This window comes from Rhinoraja longicauda, chromosome 18 (genome assembly GCF_053455715.1).
Source record: "Rhinoraja longicauda isolate Sanriku21f chromosome 18, sRhiLon1.1, whole genome shotgun sequence".
NCBI classification, from domain to species: domain Eukaryota; kingdom Metazoa; phylum Chordata; class Chondrichthyes; order Rajiformes; family Arhynchobatidae; genus Rhinoraja; species Rhinoraja longicauda.
This window is the reverse complement of record NC_135970.1, coordinates 16,162,634-16,184,604: the sequence shown is the minus strand read 5'-3', so window position 1 is coordinate 16,184,604 and position 21,971 is coordinate 16,162,634. Positions and strand designations below refer to the sequence as shown.

Below are 21,971 nucleotides of genomic sequence, written 5' to 3'. Positions count from 1 at the left end.
CCATCCCAGAAGCTTCCTTGCATTCCTTCTGTGTCACGGATATCTTTCTTTCGAGGAGGTATAAAAGGTGCACAATAGTTAAGGTGTGGCACCACAAAGACCCGATATAATTGGAGATAAACATCTGTATTCAAATCTTCTCATAATAAAGACGAATGTACCACCTGGAAACACAAGAAACTGCAGATGCTGGAATTTGAAGCAATAAACAATCTGCCCGAGGAATTCAGCGGGTTGAGCAGCATCCATGAGTCAACGTTTCAGATTCAAATCCTACATCAGGACAAAGAATAGAGAGGGGACATACCAAGGGGAGGGATTGGTGATAAAGAAGCAAGAGGTCACCATCTGGCACCATTGTCTCCTTTTTTTCTCTTCTCTTCTTTCCATCATCCTCCTGTGTCTACCACCCAAATCTATGCCTCGCCTGCCTTGCTCCGTATGTCAATCATTCTTCACCTTTCCTTGGACCACTAATCACATTTCACTTGTCTCACCACTCCCACCCTCCTTTCCACTCTCTGTCCCGATACAAGTTTTTGATCTAAATCATCGACCATTCCTTTCCACCCAGTTACTGCTCGACCCATTGAATTCTTCCAACAGATTGTCTGTTGCTCCAATATATTACTTGCCTTCCTAATGACTAGCAGCACCACATGCTAGTTCTCAATAGCATGTGTACAAGGGCACCCAGCTCTTTCGAACATCAAATCACGTATTGAAAGATTGCAATTCTTTTTACAACAGAGAATTTAATTCCCTAACTTCTGTTTTTGCTGAGCAATGGAAGAGTGGCAGAAAACTACTGTAAACGCCTGTGTGAAGTTTTTTCCAATCAATTTTTGAGCAGGTAGGAGCTTAAGTTCACATTGTTTGTTAATTGGCTTGTGCCCAATCTTGAATTTTTAAAAATGCAGTGGATTTTCTTCATTCATAATAATCCTCTGAGAAACACCAAAAAAGGTTTAATGCAGGACTGGCTCACATCTGCTCTTCCCTCAGCTGTTTCATTGTAATAATCAATAACCTTAACCTAGTGATTGTACTGAGAAGAATTTAACTGTTCTTTCATGATGTATGAAGCCTGTAATTATGTGCAAAATGGGAACAAGCAAGTTTCAAAGACTTTTTGAATGAATCATGAGTTGAAATCTCACCTGATTTTTTTTTCAAATTTAATATTTCCACCATTTTTCCCCTTGTCTACAGATTTCAGTGTATTGAAGCTAATATGGTTGATGAAAATTACTCCTGCTACAAGTGTGCATTACCTATCTGTGAGGCAAGGTATTAAGAGCTTATGGATAATTCATCCCGGGACATCAATCCTAATGCAGTTCTTACCAAAAAGACCTCACCTAAAAGACTACAAACTCACTGAAATAAGTAATTTCAGCTGCTACAGATTTGAAATAAGAACAGGAAATACTCAGCTCACATGCAAGAAGCCAGTTATTATCTGTGGGGTTCATAGGTTAATATTTCAGATCCTATGGCTCTGAGGAAAAACTGTCTTTCTGAAAGATTTGCACCTTCAAAGGAAAAATTACTTTGCAGCGAAGAGTGGAATTTGATTTTCTAGTTTAAGGATTTCTGAAAATTCTTAAAGCCTTCTGTGCTTTGCCTTTCCCCACATCCCACCACAAACTTGGAGGTTATAATAATAAGACCTAATATGTCAATCAACTCTCACTCCAAATCAATTTCCCTAGCCTAGACCCCCTCTGGCATTGCAAACCTGTTACATCGCCAGCCTCCAATTCCTCTCTGAAGTTCTTAAATGTGTGTGGGCTCTAATTCTATCCTGAAAACCATGTTTGAACCTCACAATTAGATTCCTGTCGCTGAAATTTTACCTTAGCAACTCTGATCAAAGGCATAATTCACATCCTATGCGATGATGTCAAAGTAAATCTAACTATCCTTGTCTTTACAACATTCCTGCAGCTTTGGTTGACCTCACCAGCCTGCTCTAAAGCATTTCCACCACTATCTAGCTGGCTGCCTCCATTGTTACCTACATGTTGTTTTAAGAGAATTACCAGCATGAGCTTCCTTTTCCATTTCTGCACTGTTATCTCTGGTGTTCCATTTGGATCAATTTAACCTTGGATGTTTCATATTTATTATCTTTCTGCTGCCCCTTGCCCTAACGGCAGTTTCCAATAGTACACTGATGACAGCCGACTCCATCTCTCCATCATCTATCCCGACTTTGCCATGTTTCATAAATTGTCAGTGTGTTTGTCTGACATCCACTATTGGATGATTTGGTTTTTAAAATCCTGCAGATGCTTTAAATGTGAAATAAAAACAGAAAATGTTGGAAACACCCAGTAAGTTAACTACAATCTGAAGAAAGAGAAACAACATTAACTAGGGTTTAAACTCAATGTTGTGTATTGGATGTACAGAAATTTCCATTACTATATACTGGGAAAACTGAAGCCATTATCTTCAGATCTTCAGAACATACTCAATTCCTTATCCAACAACTTCAACCCTTTCGCTGATAATTTGATTGTAATTGTAATTCACAGGAGAAGAAATTGCATCCTCTGGAATCTAAAAGATTTTAAATCGTTTCTATTGTACACAAGTGTTGTTATCCCCTAAAACAATTGTGATCTTAACTTGGGAGTGGCACTTTAGATACAAAAACTTGAAAAGATGTTTGCTTCCTGAGCGAGGATGTAAACTGATCTTGTATTATTTACCAGAGAGTCTGATGATTTAGAATCAGTTGGAACCATGAAGAAAACTGCCCACAGAGGTGTCAGGAGCCTCCTTTTTGTGACATCTGGTGCATTCAGTTGTCAGTTCAAAAGATTCCCTGCTGTTTAGCTGCAACGATGTCAAAGGTGACTCAATAGCCGAGAGAATTCTCTGAAACAGAATTCTGAGAAACAAAGTGATGCTTTATACATTGCCAAATATAGACTGCAATAAACTTCTATCATTGGAAGAAGTTGCAATAAACTTTTATCATTGGAAGAAGCAGGCAAAAGACAATGTAATAAAAGGAATATTATAGTAAAAAAACATAAAATGCTCAAATAGTAGGATGTTCTGGTGATTTACATTGGTTAAGACAAAATTGGTTGCAAGCAATGCAGCCAATGGGGGAGAGCAGAATCATGAGCAACAACTTCAGGATTTTCATGTTAAACAACAAAGGCAAGCAAGTGTCAAATTCACTGCCTGTTCCAGTTATGAGGCTGAACACCAAAAAATGTCCAGCTATTCCTGTCATTATTTCCAAATAGCCTCATTGTGCAGAATGCAAAAACAGGGTAGATAGACTTTAGATTTTAGAGATACAGCACGGAAACAGGCCCTTCAGCCTACTGAGTCCGCGCTGACCAGCGATCACCCCGTATACTAGCACTATCCTACACACTAGGGACAATTTACTGAAGCCAATTAACTTACAAACCTGCGTGTCTTTAGATTCTGGGAGGAATCCGGAGCACTTGGAGAAAATCCATGCGGTCACATGGAGAAAGTATAAACTCCATACAGACAGCATTCGAGGTCAGGATCGAACCCGAGTCTCTGTGTTGTAACTCTATCACTCCGCCATTCTGCCACACCAAAGCTTAAATCAGGAAGTAATACCAGTTTAATCAAATGTTTGAAGATTGTACAGAAAATACAGAGTGAAGCAAGAAATTGGGATTTTAAGATTTTGAAATAATTACTGATGTGGTGCATAACGTGCAATAAGTTTGAACCATTATACTAATGAGGTAATAAGACAAAATAAACTTGCTGGATATTAAGTTGATTTGGTCCTCGGAAGGAATAAGGTGGTAATGTTCAGAGAAGAAGTGATCTTAGCATTATACATATAAAAGAGAAATGGGAAAGATCGGAGTGAGTAAAGTGGGCTGAAAGCTAGAGGGGAAGAATTGCTCATCACAAGAGTAGATTTCTCTTGGATCTTGTTCAGGCGTGAATATGCAAATTATATTCAAGTCTTGTACAGACTTGTGATTTGTAAAGAAGTCTTGAGGGGAGTCAAATATTAGCAGGAAAGAGCTCATTGAATAGAAAAAATATTGCAATCTGAGTTCAGAAGAAGTGGCAAAGGCAACAGTGTCAATTAATAAATGTATCTTTGAGATGACATTTTTATAGAATGGACTGGACCATGTTGGCTAGACTTACATGAAAAAGAAAGAAACCAACAGCCTGGAAAATACGTCTCTCATGTGTCTTTGACAGCCATTGGGTCAGATCCTAGTTGACTGGGGGATAGCTAATGTTGTCTCCTTGTTCAAAAGGGGCTGTCAGGATAAGCCTGAAAACGACAAGTCAGTGAGCTTTACATCAGTTAGGGAAGTTGTTGTAAAAGATTCTGAGGGACAGGATTCATTTCCATTTGGAAAGAAGGATTGTGAGGAATTAGCATGGTTTTGTGACGGGGAGATCGTGCCTCACAAATCTGATATAATTTTTGATGAGGTAACTGAGAAAATTGATGAAATAGATGTGGTTCTTATGAATTTTAGTAAAGCATTTGACAAGGTCCCACATGGTAGGCTAGTCCAAAAAATGAAGGCACAAGGGAACAAAGGCATGTTAGCAAATTGGATCCAAATTTGGCTGGATGATAGCAAACAGATAATCGTTCAGTTCAGTTGTTTAGTTTATTGGCACGTGTACCGAGGTACAGGTACTTTTTGTTGTGTTGTAACCAGTCAACAGAAAGACAATACATGATTACAATCAATCCATTTAGTGTATAGATACATGATAAGGGATAGTGATGGATAGGCGTTTTTCTGATTGGAATACTGTAATAAGTGGTGTACTGCAGCGATCGGTGTCATAGAGTTGTGCAGCATGGAAACAGACCCTTATGCCAACCGTATCCATGCTGACCAAGTTGGCATATTGGGCTAGTCCCTGCATTTGGCCCAAAGCCCTCTAAACCTTCCTATCCATATATCTATCCAAGTGTCTTTTTAAAGTCATAATTTTATCTGCTTCTATGACATCGATGAAAATGTAAGGTGTATGAATAGTAACTTTGGAGATGACACAAAAATGGGTGGAGTCGTAGATAGCAAAGTAGGTTATCTAAGGGTGCAGCAGGACAGGGTTCATCTGGAAGGTTGGGCAGGGTGGTAGAAGATGGAATTTATTCCCGAGAAGTCTGAGGTAATGCACTTTGGGAAGTCAAAGTCTCGTAGAAAATTTCGGATAATTGGCAGGGACATTAGAATGCTGATGTACAAGAGACTCTGGGGTATAAGTCCACAGCTCCCTGAAAGTAGCAAAACAATTGGATAGGGTCATGAAAAAGACATTCAATATGCTTGCCTTCAAAGAATGAGTCTTTGATTACAAGACTCAGGAGGGTAAACAATGGAAGAAGAAGAAAATATCCGTGATAGATATATTCAGGTGACACAATATCTTTCAAACTGTTAGGTTACTAGATAAATGAGAATGGGTAGAAAGATAATTTTTAAAAAGCATGGTGGAACTGTGAGAGGCAGAAGACAGCAGTTTTCTGGAAGTCTGCAACAAAAGAGAATTCTGAAAACACCCAGCAGGTCAGGCAGTGTCACAGGACTGAGAAATACTGGTTTAGCATGGTTGACCTTACATTAGAACCATCCAGGAAACCCTAGTTATCTGAAAAGGTTGTATTCAGTGGAGTCCTGAGGGCTGCCATTTCCCACATGGAAGATGAGGTGCTAGCCCAGCTTAACTTGAGTCTGAAGAAGGGTTCCAACCCAAAACTTCACCCATCCTTTTTCTCCAGAGATGCTGCCTGACCCGCTGAGTTACTCCAGCACTTTGTGTCTATCTTAACTTGGGTTTTGTTGGACAATGATTGTGCTGTTTTCTGAATCGAATTCAGAAATGTTGTTACTTTTGCTGTCAATTTCCATCCTATTCTTAATTTCACATGGTATATATCTGAATTTTGTTGCTTTTGCATGTAACAAGTAAACCTTACTGGAAACACTCTGCAAGTCAGTCAGTACGTGAGGCAAGAGAAATAAAATTGACGTTTCAGGTTGATTCTTCATCAGAACTGGGAGACAAAGCAAATTAGAACTATATTTCAGAGAGGGTGGGAAGGGAAAGTATAGAACAAAGGGATTACACCTGACACACCAAGTCAGGATTGCCCTGGGAATATGATGGAAATTAGGTCATCTGTTGAATGGGTTAATCAGAGTAGTAAGGAATGAACAACATGGTACTTTATTCATAAAAGATCTGAAATAAGAGCAGTTAGAGTGATAGCACAGGCAAATGAGGGTAAGTGTGTGAAATGCAGGCAGCAGGACATGTCCTCAGGTCAGGCTGTGTCAATGGAGAAAGAGAAACTGAGCCAACATCACAGATGGATGACCTGGCCCATTCTGATACAGACAGAAAAAATGAGTTACCTGAAGTTATCAAGTTTGATATTGAGTTCAGAGGGCTGTAATGTGTCCAGACAAAATATGAGTTGCTGATCTTTAAGCTTACATTGGGTCTTGTTATAACTGTGCAGGAGGTCCACCCAGTTAGATTAGAATGGGAGGGGGATAGAGAAATAAAATGTTATGTAACAGGAAGCTTGGGATCACTCCTGTGGTTGCATATGGTGTCAACAAATGTAAATGGTCCACAATGCAATCATCCAGTCTGTGTTTGGTTCTGCCAGTGTACAGGAGGCCACATTCTGAACATGGATGCAGTAAACTAGAAAAAGTGCAAGAACATGGACCATAACTTAATTTTATTTTCCCATAACTGTTGTCTAATCTGCCATATATTTACAGCATTATCTGGATTTAAAAAAAAAATTAAGTTCCTTTAAGTGTCCAGCCTGCTCTAGTCTGCTTAGCCTCCCGTATTTCAGCCACCACTGAGCGAACGAATGGTTCTTAAAGTATGTGCAATGTCTTCTATTCTTGGCACTTCACTCTAATCACAGTGTATTGATTGCGATGGACGGCACTATAACTGCAACTATAGAATCATTTGAAGCCTAGTGCAAAATATCATGATGATCAAGCTGAGATCACTGTTTGGGCAGTCCAGAGGATGGAATGTAGTTGCTCCAGAGAGAGTATAATGCTCTGTGTTTAAGGGTAACATCGTTCAAAATCTGGCCATCATGAAGAGTCAATCATTTCCCAAAAAGCGAAAGAGGTGAAAGAGAATGAGGAGGGAGGTGACAGATGGTGACAAGGTGAAGCTCTCTCTGGATATATTGTCAAGACGTGCCTAAAGTGCAAAATTCATTTGAGGTTTATATTCCACAGGCTTAAGGTATAAACAGAGAGGCAGTTACACTTTAGTGTAACAAGACAGTGGCTTCATTTGTACTTGGGCAAATGGCAAATTATTATTATGCCCTACTTGTACCTAGCAAAGCCTCACCCTTTCCCCTTGATGTCTAATGAATTAGAAATGCTCAACTGTCTAAAGCAAAATACGAGAGAATGACCATTGACCTAAAGATTAGCTTAATCAGGCATTTCAACACTGATGCAACAAAATGTCAATGACTGCAAGATCTGCAGTAAGAGACGTCATTCCTTACTTAGCAAAACAATTCCATCATGTGCAAGACTCAAGTCAGGTTGCAGGTTCCACAGCCACTCAAAAAATAATCTATTCAACTGCTATTGTTTGCTGAAAATGTTAATACATCTTGGAAAATTTGTCAGTCAATATTATTATTTCAGATAGTCTCTGGTACTAGATTTGGTTCTATACAAAACTTTATGCGATGCACAGGGCATAATATTACTGGACATGCTTCTATCTTTCCAGGAGAGTTATGGCTTAAGATTGCTGTAGACGGATATTTAAGACAGGCAAAGATAAGTTTGGACATTGGAGTTTGTATTGAAAGTTTACCTTTTCATAGGTCAGCTATTCTTTCTCGGGATTTCCCTTTCATCCCACCTTTTCTGTGTGCCCGATCCCCCTCTCCCCTCAGCCAGGACCTCCTCTCTCTCCTGTCATTGGAGGCTGGGTCTCGGAACTGTGCTCCCCTCCCAGTCCAACACTCACTTGCCTCTCTCTGCATCCTGACTGGTGTAGTCTTTCAGAGAGTGCGAGGAGAGCATTTGTATTGAACGTTTACCTTTTTGTAGAGCAGCTATCTTCTTTCTACTTTTGTTTTGTCCTCAGGATTGTAAAGATTCTACACAAAAAGGTGGAGTAACTCAGCGGGACAGGCAGCATCTCTGAAGAGAAAGAACGGGTGACTTTTCGGGTGAAGACCCTTCTTCAGACTCCTTCTTCAGTCTGAAGAAGGGTCTCGACCCGAAATGTCACCCATTCCTTCTCTCCAGACATGGTGCCTCCCCGCTGAGTTACTCCAGCTTTTTGTGTCGACTTTTGGTTTAAACCAGCATCTGCAATTCCTTCCTACACTAATTTTGATTCTACCTGGAATGTGCTCTCACTTTTGTTGAACTGGGTGATTTTTCTAATGATATTCTTCTCTTTAACCGTATCTTGGCCATTAAATTGATTACCTGGCATTTCAGAATTTTGATTTCACAGGATTGTCATAATTGGAAGCTTTATCAATAACAATTTGTTGTTGTCTACCTCTTCTAGGTGTCAGGCTTCTTTTGGTCGGACAAGTCTTATGCTGAATATGAAGTTTAAATTGGTAAGAACTGTTTGAGAGAAATGGAAGCTGTTTTAACAGGTTATCTTTAGAAATAAAAAAACTGCAGATGTTGGAAATCTGAAATAAAGGCAGAAAATATGGAAACACTCAGCAGGTCAGGCAGCTTCCATGAGAAGAAAAACAAGTTAATGTTTCAGATACAAAACCCTTGTCAAAGTTTCAAAGTACAATTTGAGATAATTAAATTGAAAATGTTAATAGGTGAAAAAATATAATTAGTTTAACTTTAGAGATGATAGCTATTGTTTAACTTTAGAAGAGATAATCAAATAATGGGGGACAAATTTAACATGTTAATCTGACAGTGGAAGTGCAATTATATCACTTGTACCTAAGACAGAAGATAGAAAGACTGTGACCATGGCAGAGTTTGATATTGGAATTGGACAATAATCTGCGTTCAGAGAGGGTGAGGTTGGGGAGTGGAAAAGTTGAGACAGTTGATGTCACGCCGGCAGTTAGAAATAAAGAGGTCTAGAGAGGGTAGAAAGCCATCTGGGGAGTCCAAGAGGAGGGGGACCGGTGAAGATGGGAGAAGGGGTTATCACTGGGTGGTGAGAACTCCTTCTCATAGAAAAAGGCATGGAGGTGGAGGCGACGGAAGAAAGGTTCTACGTCGTGGCGGGCCTGGAACCCGTTGAGGTGGGGGCGGAGGGGAACAAAGGTGAGGCCTCTGTTGAGGACAGACCGTTCTGTATCGGAAAGGGGTGGTCAGGGGGGATGGTGAAGACACAACAAGGGTGGGGGTTGGGGTCAGAGGAGGGCTGGGGAGTGGACAAAGGCCAAGGCGAGATCTGGTGGGGGGGGGAATGGCAGGTGTTCAGAGAGGAGATCTTCAAAGTATAAGCCACCGGAGGACAGAAACCATCCTGCACTTTCTATGTAATTATAGAATGTTCTGCTCAATATAAAAGACTTTCCACCTGAGGTCAGATAATTTCTGGATTACTGGATGTAGAGCCACCAGTGTGCAATGAGAGGCTCTGAGTTTTATTGCAGAGGTTGACAGAGTTGTGGACAAAGACCAAAAAGTCAACCTATGTTATAAAGCAGTGATCTTTATTATGATCACTAATAATCATAATAGAGTGTAGGGTGAAGCCATAAGGCACAGTGTGATCATTAAGATAGAATATTCAGTTAGATGGTGGAGATAATCAACTTGGGCGATGAACTCACATGAGTATAGAAGTTGGGAGGTCATGTTGCTGTTGTATAAGACGTTGTTGAGACCGCATTTAGAATATTGTGTTCAGTTCTGGGCACCATGTTATAGGAAAGATATTGCCAAGCTTGAAAGGGTTCAGAAAATACTTATGAGGATGTTTCCAGGACTAGAGGGTGTGAGCTATAGGGAGAGGTTGAATAGGCTGGGTCTCTATTCCATGGAGCGCAGGAGGATGAGGGGGGGTCTTATAAAGGTGTACAAAATCATGAGAGGAATAGATTGGGTAGATGCACAGAGTCTCTTGCCCAGAGTAGGGGAATTGCGGACCAGAGGACATAGGTTCAAGGTGAAGGGGAAAAGATTGAATAGGAATCAGAGGGGTAACTTTTTCACGCAAAGGGTGATGGGTGTTTGGAACAAGCTGCCAGAGGAGGTAGTTGAGGCTGGGACTATCCCATTGTTTAAGAGACAGTTAGACATGTACATGGATAGGACAGGTTTGGAGGGATATGGACCAAGCACAGGCAAGTGGGACGAGTGGAGCTGGGATATTGTTGGCCGGTGTGGGTAAGTTGGGCCGAAGGGCCTGTTTCCAAACTGTATCACTCTATGACTATGAGAAGTTAGGAAGTATCAGTGGAAGAACATGACCACCCTTTGAGCGATAATACTCAGAATTGCCACCATTCAATGTATCAAAGGTCTCCCTTCAACACTCCTTCGTCCCACTCACACACACACATGGTATCAGGGTTTTGCCTTACCCCAATAGAGGAAGGATTCTCTCCCATTGTGAGGACACATGGTTTATCTAAGGGCGTGAACTGAAAGCTACATCCCCCAATTCTGGGATCATTTTCCCTTGTGTGGGAATGGGATCAAACACCTCCATTCCCACCACCACCATAACCCTTCCTCCTTGTAACCCCGAGTGCGGCTTTAGGGATCGCCACCTCCCCTGCACTTCCCGTTCCACACCATACATGGAAACGGGTATTTCTCTTTCATCCCACCTTTTCTGTGCGCCCGATCCCCCTCTCCCCTCAGCCGGGACCTCCTCTCTCTCTCTCTCTCTCTCTCTCTCTATCCTGTCATTGGAGGCTGGGTCTGGGATCTATCGTCCCCTCCCAGCCCAACACTCACTTGTCTCTCTCTCTGCGTCCCAGATCGGTGCAGTCTCCCAGAGAGTGCGTGGAGAAACGGAGCCACTGCCGCCCAGGGGCGGCGGCTTGTCGGCTTGCAGCGGACCACTACTTGCCGTGAGGGCTTCGCCGAGCGCTCGCCGCTCGCTTCCTCGCACCGCATGGCGATGAGTGGGCTGAAGACGCTGTGTGTGCTGCTATGTGTGCTGCTATGTGTGCTGAGGGCAGATGGCAGGGGCTATCCGGGCAGGAAGCGAGGAGTTCAGAAACACTACAGCACCGCCATGCAGAGGTAAAGGAACCTCACTAACTTTCATCCATATTAAATAATTGTAAGAGGCAGCATAAAGGCAGTGGGACTGCAGCCGGCTGCTCTCTAACGTTTTTGATCATTTTACTGAGGATTCATTGAACTCACCAATAGTTTCAATAAATTTCTCTGAAGCCAAATAAGTAAATCAGATGGAGGGAGCCCTGATGTCGTTAACCCACTGACATTGGCCAAGCTATTCTTGCCATTTTTTTTAATGAGTTTTCAACTGGTGCTGAAAGAGGTAATAATATTCGTGGCGGATGAGGCATGTTTTTTGTTTTGAAAGGGAATGTGTAGTACGTTCTCTTAAAAAAGTATCAGAATGTAATATACTTCAGTCAGTGCGGTGAGTGAGGTTGCCTCACACAGTTAGGCGATTATCCGGCTGTCCAAAAGGAGGAAGTATCTTTCATTGAAAAGCGCTTTTTTTAAAAGTCCACGCTTACTTGTGGTGGTAATTCGAAGTGATATGTGACCTCTCCCCCTGCCTCACCCCATGACACTGTGTGGTCAATTGTTGTCTTCTTTCAACATTGATAAGAATCCCTGTAATCACAGCATTGATTAGAAAACGGAAGGGTGCCATTCCGCCCGACGGGTGCACACATGTTATGAAAGAGCAATGCAATGATTCGCTGTTTTCTCTTCATAGCCCCCTATCCAGCCCCCCCCCCCCCCCCCCCATATCCAACCTCTCGTTGTGACTGTAATTGAATCTGACTCCTTCACTAAAGACCCTAATCGACCTTGGTGGTATACAAAGACCCGTGTCACTTTTAGTTCTGTCTCTAATCACCGTCACTCTATATTCCTTTACCCCTCTACCAAAAAAAAAGCTGATTTTCATCTCAGCTGCAACCTTCATCGATTTAAATATCGGCTATGACGTGACATAATGTGACAAAAAGGGTTCCCCCTGATGTTGAGGGTTCATTGGAAACGAGGATGAGTATGGAATGTCCAAAGTGCTTACCTGAATCAGGTGGCAAGCATAGTTCAAGAGAGAGACAGATAGAGCTCTTAGGGCTAACAGAATCAAGGGATGTGATGAGAAAGCAGGAACGGGGTACTGATTTTTGATGATCAGCCATGTTCATATTGAATGGTGGTGCTGGTTCGAAGGGCCGAACGGCCTACTATATCTATTTTTTATGTTTCTATGCATGGAGTTCTGCAGATTGTGAGTTTTAGTTGCTGTTTCTGATTGGAATGTATATCTAAAATGGCATAGCCAAGTTAACTTTAACATTTATTGCATTGAAGTCCTGGAGAATCACCCTGCTGTTGATACATCCATGGTTGGTGCTGGCAAGGAGGTTGCTGGGTATGAAGGGAAGACCTGACATGGCATATTTTCAGAGAAAGTTACACCGCAGTCATTTTCCACTTTGCAGCCCCCCCCCCCCCCCCTCCCCCGTTAGCTACAGGATCTGCAACAAGCCAAAATTATATTGTTGTCTTGCTAGCTGCTGTGGCCCTCACAAATGGATTACCTTCATTGCATGTATTACTGCTTTCAGCCCACCAAGTTGGCCCCATCAGTATTAATCTCATTTTCTAGCAATTGGTCCATAGTCTTCTATACCTAGGTGATTCAAGAGCTCATTGTGTTGTTTTTGTTCTTTTTCACTCGTTCTCGAGTAAGACCATGATATCTAGTCTATAGTGTTGCAAATTGTATGGAAATAGCTGATTAGACCAATCAGGACTCAAAAGTTCCTTCTACAGAAGTATAGCATCAGTGATTCTTGATTTTCGATATTCTCTTTTCCTCTTTTATTGCAGAGATTATTGCACTGCTTTTTAAGCGGTGTGCCAAACAGGATGGTCCAATGCTTGTTGTTCCCAGTGGTAGGTGTCAATGCTGAAACTCTTGAAGGATGTTGTTAGAGAGTCTTTGAATCTCTCTTTCTGTCCAGCACAGAACTGATTGCCCTCAGTTTGCTCTCCATAAAGTTGTTGCTTTGGCATTCTGTCATCAGACATTCTTCCGACATGTCCAACCCACCTGCCCATTTCTCAACAATGTGTAGCACTTATGCAAGTCTGGAAATTTGCTAAATTATGTCAACGACTGCTTCCACGAGTGGAGGGATAAATCCAGTAATTGCAATACAGTCAGTTTAACTTTGGTCGTGGCGAAAGTTCTTGGAACAATAATCAGGAACTAAATTCACAGTCTCCTGGACAAGTGTGGACTGATGAGAGAATGCCAATGTGGATTTGATAAAGACGAAACCTGGCTAATTTGTGGAGTTTTTTGTTGAAGAAACAGAGGATGCTGAAGGAAATGCAGTTGATTTGGCTGGACTTCCAAACGATGCCACATATCATGATCATCATCAAGGTTGAAACTTATGGAGTAAAGGGGGCTTTAGCAGTATGGATAGAAAATTGGTTAAGTAACGGGAAGTAGAAAGTTGTAGTTTCTTGGACTGGAAGCAATGGAGTTCTCTGTGTTTCCTTGTGATATAGATGGGGGCTCTTTCAGCCCACAGAGACTATGCAGGATCGCAGAACAATCTTATTCACATTTTTACCTTTAACGAATTCTATCCACATTCCCATCAACACCCTTAGATTCTACTATTAGTCCATGCACAAGGATAATTTGCAATGACCAATTAAACTACCCACAGTTCATCTTTAGGATGTGGGCGTGAAATTGGGACACTAGGGGCACTAGGGAGGAACCCATGCAGTTACAGGGAGAATATGTAAACTCCATGCAGGCAAAACTGGAGGTCAGGATTGAGCCTGGATTGCTGGATCTCTGAGGCAGCATTTCTAGAGTTTGCACCAGGAAAACTGCATTGTGAATAAGTATTAATGATTTGATCTTCAACATACAAGGCATACAAGGCACAACTTCCCATTTTACAGAGGGCATGAAATTAAACATGTAATGAACTGTGAAGAATAAAGTGATAGTCTTCATGGAGATGCAGACAGAGCAATGGAATGGGTGCATTGATGACAGATAGACTTTAATATACAAGATTTTACATTTTCAATGGAAGGTTGAGAAGAGGCAATATAAACAAGAGTCCACATTCCTAAAATGGATAAACTTGGCAGGGTAGGTTTATAAGCAAATGTGATACTAGGGTTCATACCTAGAGGCATAAGAATGCAAGAGCAAAGAAGTCAAAGTTTGGATGGACCTTTATGAAACACAGTCATAGTCAGAATAAAGTGCTGCACTTTAAGAAAGATGTGAAGGCTAAATGTGATTACGAAAATGATTCCCGAGATGGAAATAGGCAAGAGAAGCTGGGAATGTTTTCCTTGGAACTGAGGGACTTGCACATGAATCCGATTAAAACTAGTTAAAATCATGAAGGATTCAACAGAGTAGGTCGGGAGAATCTGTTCCCAATGGTAGAGGGGTCAAGAACAAGGAAGCAAAAAGAATGCTGTAGACAAAAGAACCAAACCTAAATTATGGAGAAAAAAAATTTAAAGCAGCAAATGGTTGAGACCTGGAATGTGTACTCAGGAGTTTCAGCAGAGGTAGGTTCAATTATAACTTTAAAAAGGAAGCTGCCTAAGTGTCAGAAAGGAAGGAATTTGCAGCTATGGGGAGTAAATGGGAGTGGGACTCGCCAGATTACTCTTGCATCTATGCTATAACCAATTAGTGAAAGGATCAGCAAAAGATGATAGCTGAAAAACTCTTTGCCCTTTTGGCATGCTTGACCTGCAGTGGATTTTTTTTCAGAGCAAGTTATCTTTAGAATGGAGCCTGCTTTGCAAACGTGCTGATAACTTGACACTGACCTTTGGGGTAGGGCTAACCCTTGGTGCAGTGAATATCTCTTCACAGCCATTTTTGTTTGTTACAGCAACCTTGAGTACTTTCATTTATAAATGGGTTCTTTCAGTCCTGTTGTAGCCCACTGATCTTTCGTGACCTTGGGCCTCTTTGTCTTCCCACCTGCCCCATCAATCAATTCAGTAATGACTCAGAGCCACACGACACAAGTCTTGGAATGTATTTGTTGCTTTTCTGCAGAAGGCGAGGCTCAATGTTTCAGTGATGTACTGGCCAGCATGCAGTATTATGTCTCTGACTCTCTTGACAAATGTCTGTCAACATTCAAGTGATGCCGACTTTGATTTTAAACTCACTAAACCAGTACTTTTTAGGCTGAACTGGTTAGGGGATGCATGTCCCAATTAGCTCTCATAAGTTTCCCCCTGAAGTTCGCACAGCAATATTGCAAAACAAAGTGCCCAATGTATTCAGAAAGCTGAAAAATGGTTACAACAAATTAAAGAATCTTGTAGGCAATAGACAATAGACAATAGGTGCAGGAGTAGGCCATTCAGCCCTTCGAGCCAGCACCGCCATTCAATGCGATCATGGCTGATCACTCTCAATCAGTACCCCGTTCCTGCCTTCTCCCCATACCCCCTCACTCCGCTATCCTTAAGAGCTCTATCCAGCTCTCTCTTGAAAGCATCCAACGAACTGGCCTCCACTGCCTTCTGAGGCAGAGAATTCCACACCTTCACCACTCTCTGACTGAAAAAGTTCTTCCTCATCTCCGTTCTAAATGGCCTACCCCTTATTCTTAAACTGTGGCCCCTTGTTCTGGACTCCCCCAACATTGGGAACATGTTTCCTGCCTCTAATGTGTCCAATCCCCTAATTATCTTATATGTTTCAATAAGATCCCCCCTCATCCCTCTAAATTCCAGTGTATACAAGCCCAATCGCTCCAGCCTTTCAACATACGACAGTCCCGCCATTCCGGGAATTAACCTAGTGAACCTACGCTGCATGCCATCCATAGCAAGAATATCCTTCCTCAAATTTGGAGACCAAAACTGCACACAGTACTCCAGGTGCGGTCTCACCAGGGCCCGGTACAACTGTAGAAGGACCTCTTTGCTCCTATACTCAACTCCTCTTGTTATGAAGGCCAACATTCCATTGGCTTTCTTCACTGCCTGCTGTACCTGTATGCTTCCTTTCATTGACTGATGCACTAGGACACCCAGATCTCGTTGAACTCCCCCTCCTCCTAACTTGACACCATTCAGATAATAATCTGCCTTTCTATTCTTACTTCCAAGTTAACCGTCTGAATAAATGGGCGCAGTAGTTAATGAGCCTCAATGAACTTTTTGACTTGAGCTGTCTGAAATGTGTTAGTTTATTGTTCAAAATAAGGATGATGTGCATGTCAGTTCTTTAAAAAAAAATGTTCACCCAAAATAGCTAACTCAAGGGTTTGGTGTAAAAGTCACTGACATTCTTTCAATACCATGTCTAATTGAAATTCTTGACTATTGTGTCACCAGGTAATTTGATAGTGAGAAGTGGTGATTTATAGTTGTGACTGATCCTGTGTTTGTCATTTTTATTTTGGGGCAGTGCTTAGCGATAAGCAACCCTGATCTTTCTTTTCCTTTCCTGAGTCTGACAATAGCAAATTGATATGCTGTAATTGCTCTTTGTGCCCGTAGGAAAAGGCGGATAAAATAAAACCAGAATTCTTGTCACACGTGGGAATAATTCAGGTTTGAAAATTAGGAGACTACAGGTTAGGATTTATCAAAACTAGAACCTTTAATTATGTAGATTTATTCCTGACAGTTCATATATAGACTCAATGAACATTGAAAATTGAACATCATATGCATTAAATAGAGATGAGACTGCATATTGCTGAAAACTCATAAAAGCGACAGTTGGTAGCAATGAGCTTCATGCCCTTCTGTGCCACTGGGGACTGGCTTGTGATGGCTGGTCTGGAGAACTCGAGCACGAAACAGTAGGAAAGAACTGCAGATGCTGGTTTAAATCAAAGATAGACACAAAATGCTGGAGTAACAGCGGGTAACTTCAGACTGAAGAAGGGTCTTGATCCGAAATGTCACCCATTCCTTCTCTCCAGAGGTGCTGCCTGACCCGCTGAGTTACTCCAGCATTTTGTGTCTATCTTTGAGCATGAAAGATCTCTTCCAAGTAAATCCCTGTAGATACATGGGATGGGGCATGGTTTCTGGCAGCAGGTACAATAAAGTTTCTTTCACAACCAGACCTGACCCAACATGACTATTTCTTTAATTACATAAACCTCAATCGTAATGATATTAAGCAAATTATCCTAACATCAACATAGCACTGAGCTGAACCAACACAGTGATACCTGACCTGGTCAAAGGTTTCATCAGAATGAATTCTCAGCCGGACCCTATTACAAATTGAGAAGGTGAAGTTCTGTTTGGATTAGTTTGGGAGCCAAGCTCTACTGTGCTGGACAAGACGACAGGAACAAGTCATGGAAGGAACCATAGCTCAGAGTATAAATCAACATTCTGTTTAATCCCTAAATTCTCTACAAGCTATTGGATAGCTTCAGTGAATCAATGATTTTAAGTTTAAAAAAAACCCAATTCAGATAGTGCATATGTGACAAGTGCAATTCATGAACTAAGTGTGTTATTAATTACTACTGTCATTTCTGAAACTTCGGTTTAAGTAGCATGTTGGTATCCATATTGGAGGGTACTAAACCGGACTGAATACTCTCACCTTACTGTAGTCCTTTTAGTTTAGTTTAGAGATATAGCATGAAAACAGGCCCTTTGGCCCACTGAGTCCGCGTCAACCAACTGTGCACTAGTTTTATCCTACACCCGAGGGACAATTTACCGAAGCCAATTAACCTACAAACCTGCACGTCTTTGGAATGTGGAAGGAAATGGAGGAGGAAACCCATGTGGTCACAATGAGAACGTACAAGCTCTGTATGGACACCACCCAGGGTCAGGATTGAACCCGGGTCTCTGGCACTGTTAACCTGCAATTCTACCGCTGTGCCGCCTCCTATTTTGTTCTTATTCTATGGCAAGTCAGGACAGTAATGGGAGAATTAGTGATAGGGGGCATGGTAACAAAGGAGCAGCAAATGAATATTGATTGGTATTGGGATGGAAACATAGAGAATGGTCGTCCAGGTAGGGTGTATCCCAATCTTCCAACCTACCTCATTGCGGATCATGGACTTTTTTTCTGTAACTATAATGCTATAAGACTATATTCTGCACTCTGGCATTCTTCTCTTTGCACCACCTGCTGTATTTATGTCTGACTTCATTGTACTCGTGTAGAATATGATTTGATTGGATGGCAGCCAAACAATGTTTTTCATTGTATCGCGATACATGTGACAATAATAAACTAATGTTAACACTAAGATCAACAAGATATTGATATAATGACACTGCATTGATTGGGATGTCAGTCACAGCCAAGTCCTTCCTTTGCCATGGCCCCTCTGGTCCCTGGACCTGTGAATAGATGTCTTAAAGTGCACACGGCAGTGCTTTTGATCTGCGAAGCATTTTCTCTGACACGCTGCAACATGGGGAGATGCAGTAGCTATGACCAGCTGCTTAAAGTAATCTCTCAGCCTTTGCTCGTTTTCTGTGAGTTATTGCACTTTTACTAATCACTCCCCCTTGAACTCCTCCTACAGTACTTTTCTCACCAAGAACCCCAAGCCATGAATCGCAAGCCTTTCACTGGTATCGCCATTTATTAAACATTTACCTAATCCACGAGCCTTGTACATTAGAGAAAGTGACTCACAGATGAAAAGAATAGCTCTGCGCTCTGAGACGTTAGTTCACTGGACCATTCAACCATTGAGAGTGTGGCAAAGGAGAGTGTAACAAAGGCTGTGACTGACAATCCAATAGATGCAGTGAAATTATGTTCAAATCTTACTGCACCACAGTACCGAGTGACAAAAATATATTAATTGACAAAGTTTGTTGTTTTTTTCACACTTGTCCACCTCCCTCATCTAATATTAGCCTCAGCTGTTAATTAACGGTTATGGGTCACTTTGTCATAACCAATAAAAATCAGAGAAAAACATCCCACAGGGACGCGTCTCCACTTATAACATGGGATTCGATGGAAAAAGGGGGTTTGCGATATAGAAAATCGTCACATGGATATTTTTCTGGAAACACAATCCCTCTGTAATGGGAGGTGGGTGGGGGGGGTGTAGCCTGTAGTGTTTGTGGACGTACAAACAGATGATGTTATATCTGTGTTCAAATGAGGGGGCAGTCATTCCAGGGAAGAGAATACCAGATGGCTCAGTGTTTGTAGTCAGAAAGGATTCTTTACAAACATGGAATGGAAAGTATAATATTTTGAAGAAGCAACAAAAAAGTGGTGATATAGGATGAATTTAATTAATATTCATAAACGTTCATGAAGCTATTTTTGAAGTTCTATAATGTATACTTGACTGATGTTACAGCATGTGTAGTCCGGAGATTGGTGGCAGAATGGAGAACTAGCTATAAAATCGAAAAGAGAGTAAAGTTTAAGGGTTGTTACTCAAGATGGTAGTAAATGGGATGTGGTGGTCTGCCAGATCCTGTTGGAACTACTGTTTCAAGTTTATAAAAATGATCTGTACTCTGAGATTGGAAGAACTGTGTTGGCATGGGAAAAATGTAAAATTAGTTATTGATACAAATGATCAATTCTACGACTAAATATATGAAGCTATTTAAAAAGTGTAGAATAGCCATGCAAATGTCATGAATTTCAATGATTGAGTTAGTGATTTTATTTTTAATAGGGAGAACAGCTACTTGTTGGAAAATGACTCCAACTTGGCCAGAGGTGGAGTGGGAGTTGAGAATTATAAACATACGTTAAAATAACATAGCTACGTTATGTTATAAAAAGTATGTTATAAAAAATACAAATATAACAATATAGTTCTAAAGCAGAAAAGTAATTTTAAATGTCCCGAAGCTTTGTTAAACCACAATTCAGGGCTGTGCATTGTATTGTACTCCTTACTACATAAATACTTTGGAGTTATAGTCATAGAGTGACACAGTGTGAAAACGGGCCCTTCAGCACAACTTGCCCACACCCGCCAACGTGTCCCAGCTACACTAGTCCCACCTGCCTGCGTTTGGTCCATATCCCTCCAAACCTGTCCAATCCATGTACCTGTCTAACTGTTTCTTAAACATTGGGATAGTCCCAGCCTCAACTACCTCCTCTGGCAGCTTGTTCCATACACCCACCATCCTTTGTGTGAAAAAGTTACCCCCTCAGATTCCTGTTAAATGTTTTCCCCTTCACCTCAAATCTATGTCCTCTGGTCCTTGATTCACCCACTCTAGTCTCTAGTCCTGGCAACATCCTCGTAAATCTTCTCTATACCCTTTCCAGCTTGACAACATATTTCCCGTAACATGGTGTCCAGAACTGTACACAATGTGTTTAGGAGGAATGGACAAAGATGTATGCATACTCTTTTTCTAAAACTCAGACTTAACAGTAGGGGGAACTTCGCCAGAAAAAAGATGACCCGTTAGAAATCTCTATATTTATAAAAAAGGTAGATGGGAAAGTATGATGTTTTTTCCTGTGGGAAAACATGGGTAGTAAATCGAAAAAGGAGGATTAAATAAACCCTCATCAAAGAAGTGAGCATGTAAAAAGAAAGTGTCAACAAAAGGGCAATGACAGACAGAGGGAGAACAGCCATGTTTCATGCATTTCATGATGTGATATTTAATAATGTGATGAAATATGAGAAAATAGTAAAAGAGCACCAGATTCATGTTTAGGGCAATTTTTAAAGACTTCTTGGCAAGTAATGAGCTTGAAGAAACACCAGTGTAACACTAAAATCAGTCAGATTGCACCTCTGTAAGATTGCCATGTGGAGCTGCAGCGAGCTCTTTCATGTTTCCAAAGTAATTAAATGTTTCATTGCTGCTAACCAGCTCTGCTCTCCACTAATTTTAATCCTAATATTGTTTTTAATATTAAGAGAAGTTTTCAGGTTTGTGTTTTGGCACACAATCTGAGAAGTCGTTGTGCTTTTTGGTTATGATCTGCTTGTGAAAGAATACTTTGGTTTTTGCCATGCTTGCATTGGAAGCAATACATATATATGTGTTAAAATAATTTGTTTAGTCTTAATTCTCAGAATTTGTTAGAGTTGTACATGAGCAGAAGGTTATTAGCGACGGGTTATTTGGGTTTAAGTAACCAACCAGTCTCCCGATAGGCTGCTTTCCCTGTCTGGCTGCATTCAGATACCTGTCATCATTAATGTGTGATTTGGTGTGACTGCTGACCACCTGGCTATGAGCTCTGGGTATGATGCTGAAAATGAAGCAGTTCTGATATCAGTCAGGAATATTTAGAGTTGTCAACAACAGCATCTGACATATTAAGATGTCCTACGCTGGACTAAGATTTGCACTAAGATTTGGAATCTAACAAACTTAACAATCTAACAAACCAGTAAGTATATAAAACATGAATTTTTTAAGCAAACTCAAAAACACCATAAATGACCTTGCACTTGCTCATCTAGCTTCTCTAATCTGCCCCACGGTCAATGGGTGTTTTTTCCCAGGATAGGAGCTGGGACACCTGCCTTCATGAGGGATCCACTGTCAAAGCACAGTGGTCCTTGGTGGCAATCAGCAGAGTGCTAACTTAGGATATGTGCGTTCACAAGCAGATTTGTGTGTGTATAAATGTCACCTATTCCGTGTGGAACTGCAGACTTTTAGTGGATGATTTGAGCTGATGTTAATTCATAGTGTCCCTTCCCCCAAATTGTTCTGCTCTATGGTTCACACTGATTCTTATTAACTCATCTGCTT

At 41.2% G+C, this 21,971-nt stretch overlaps 1 protein-coding gene across 1 annotated transcript in view; it reads left to right on the top strand.

The window, feature by feature from the left end:
• The first annotated feature begins 11,139 nt into the window (after positions 1-11,139).
• LOC144602075 (kielin/chordin-like protein) overlaps positions 11,140-21,971 on the top strand; it is a 193,886-nt gene continuing 183,054 nt past the window's right edge. Inside the window, exon 1 of the mRNA XM_078414768.1 lies at positions 11,140-11,270. Coding sequence (XP_078270894.1) covers positions 11,140-11,270 — 131 coding nt within the window. The remainder of the gene's footprint in view (positions 11,271-21,971) is intronic.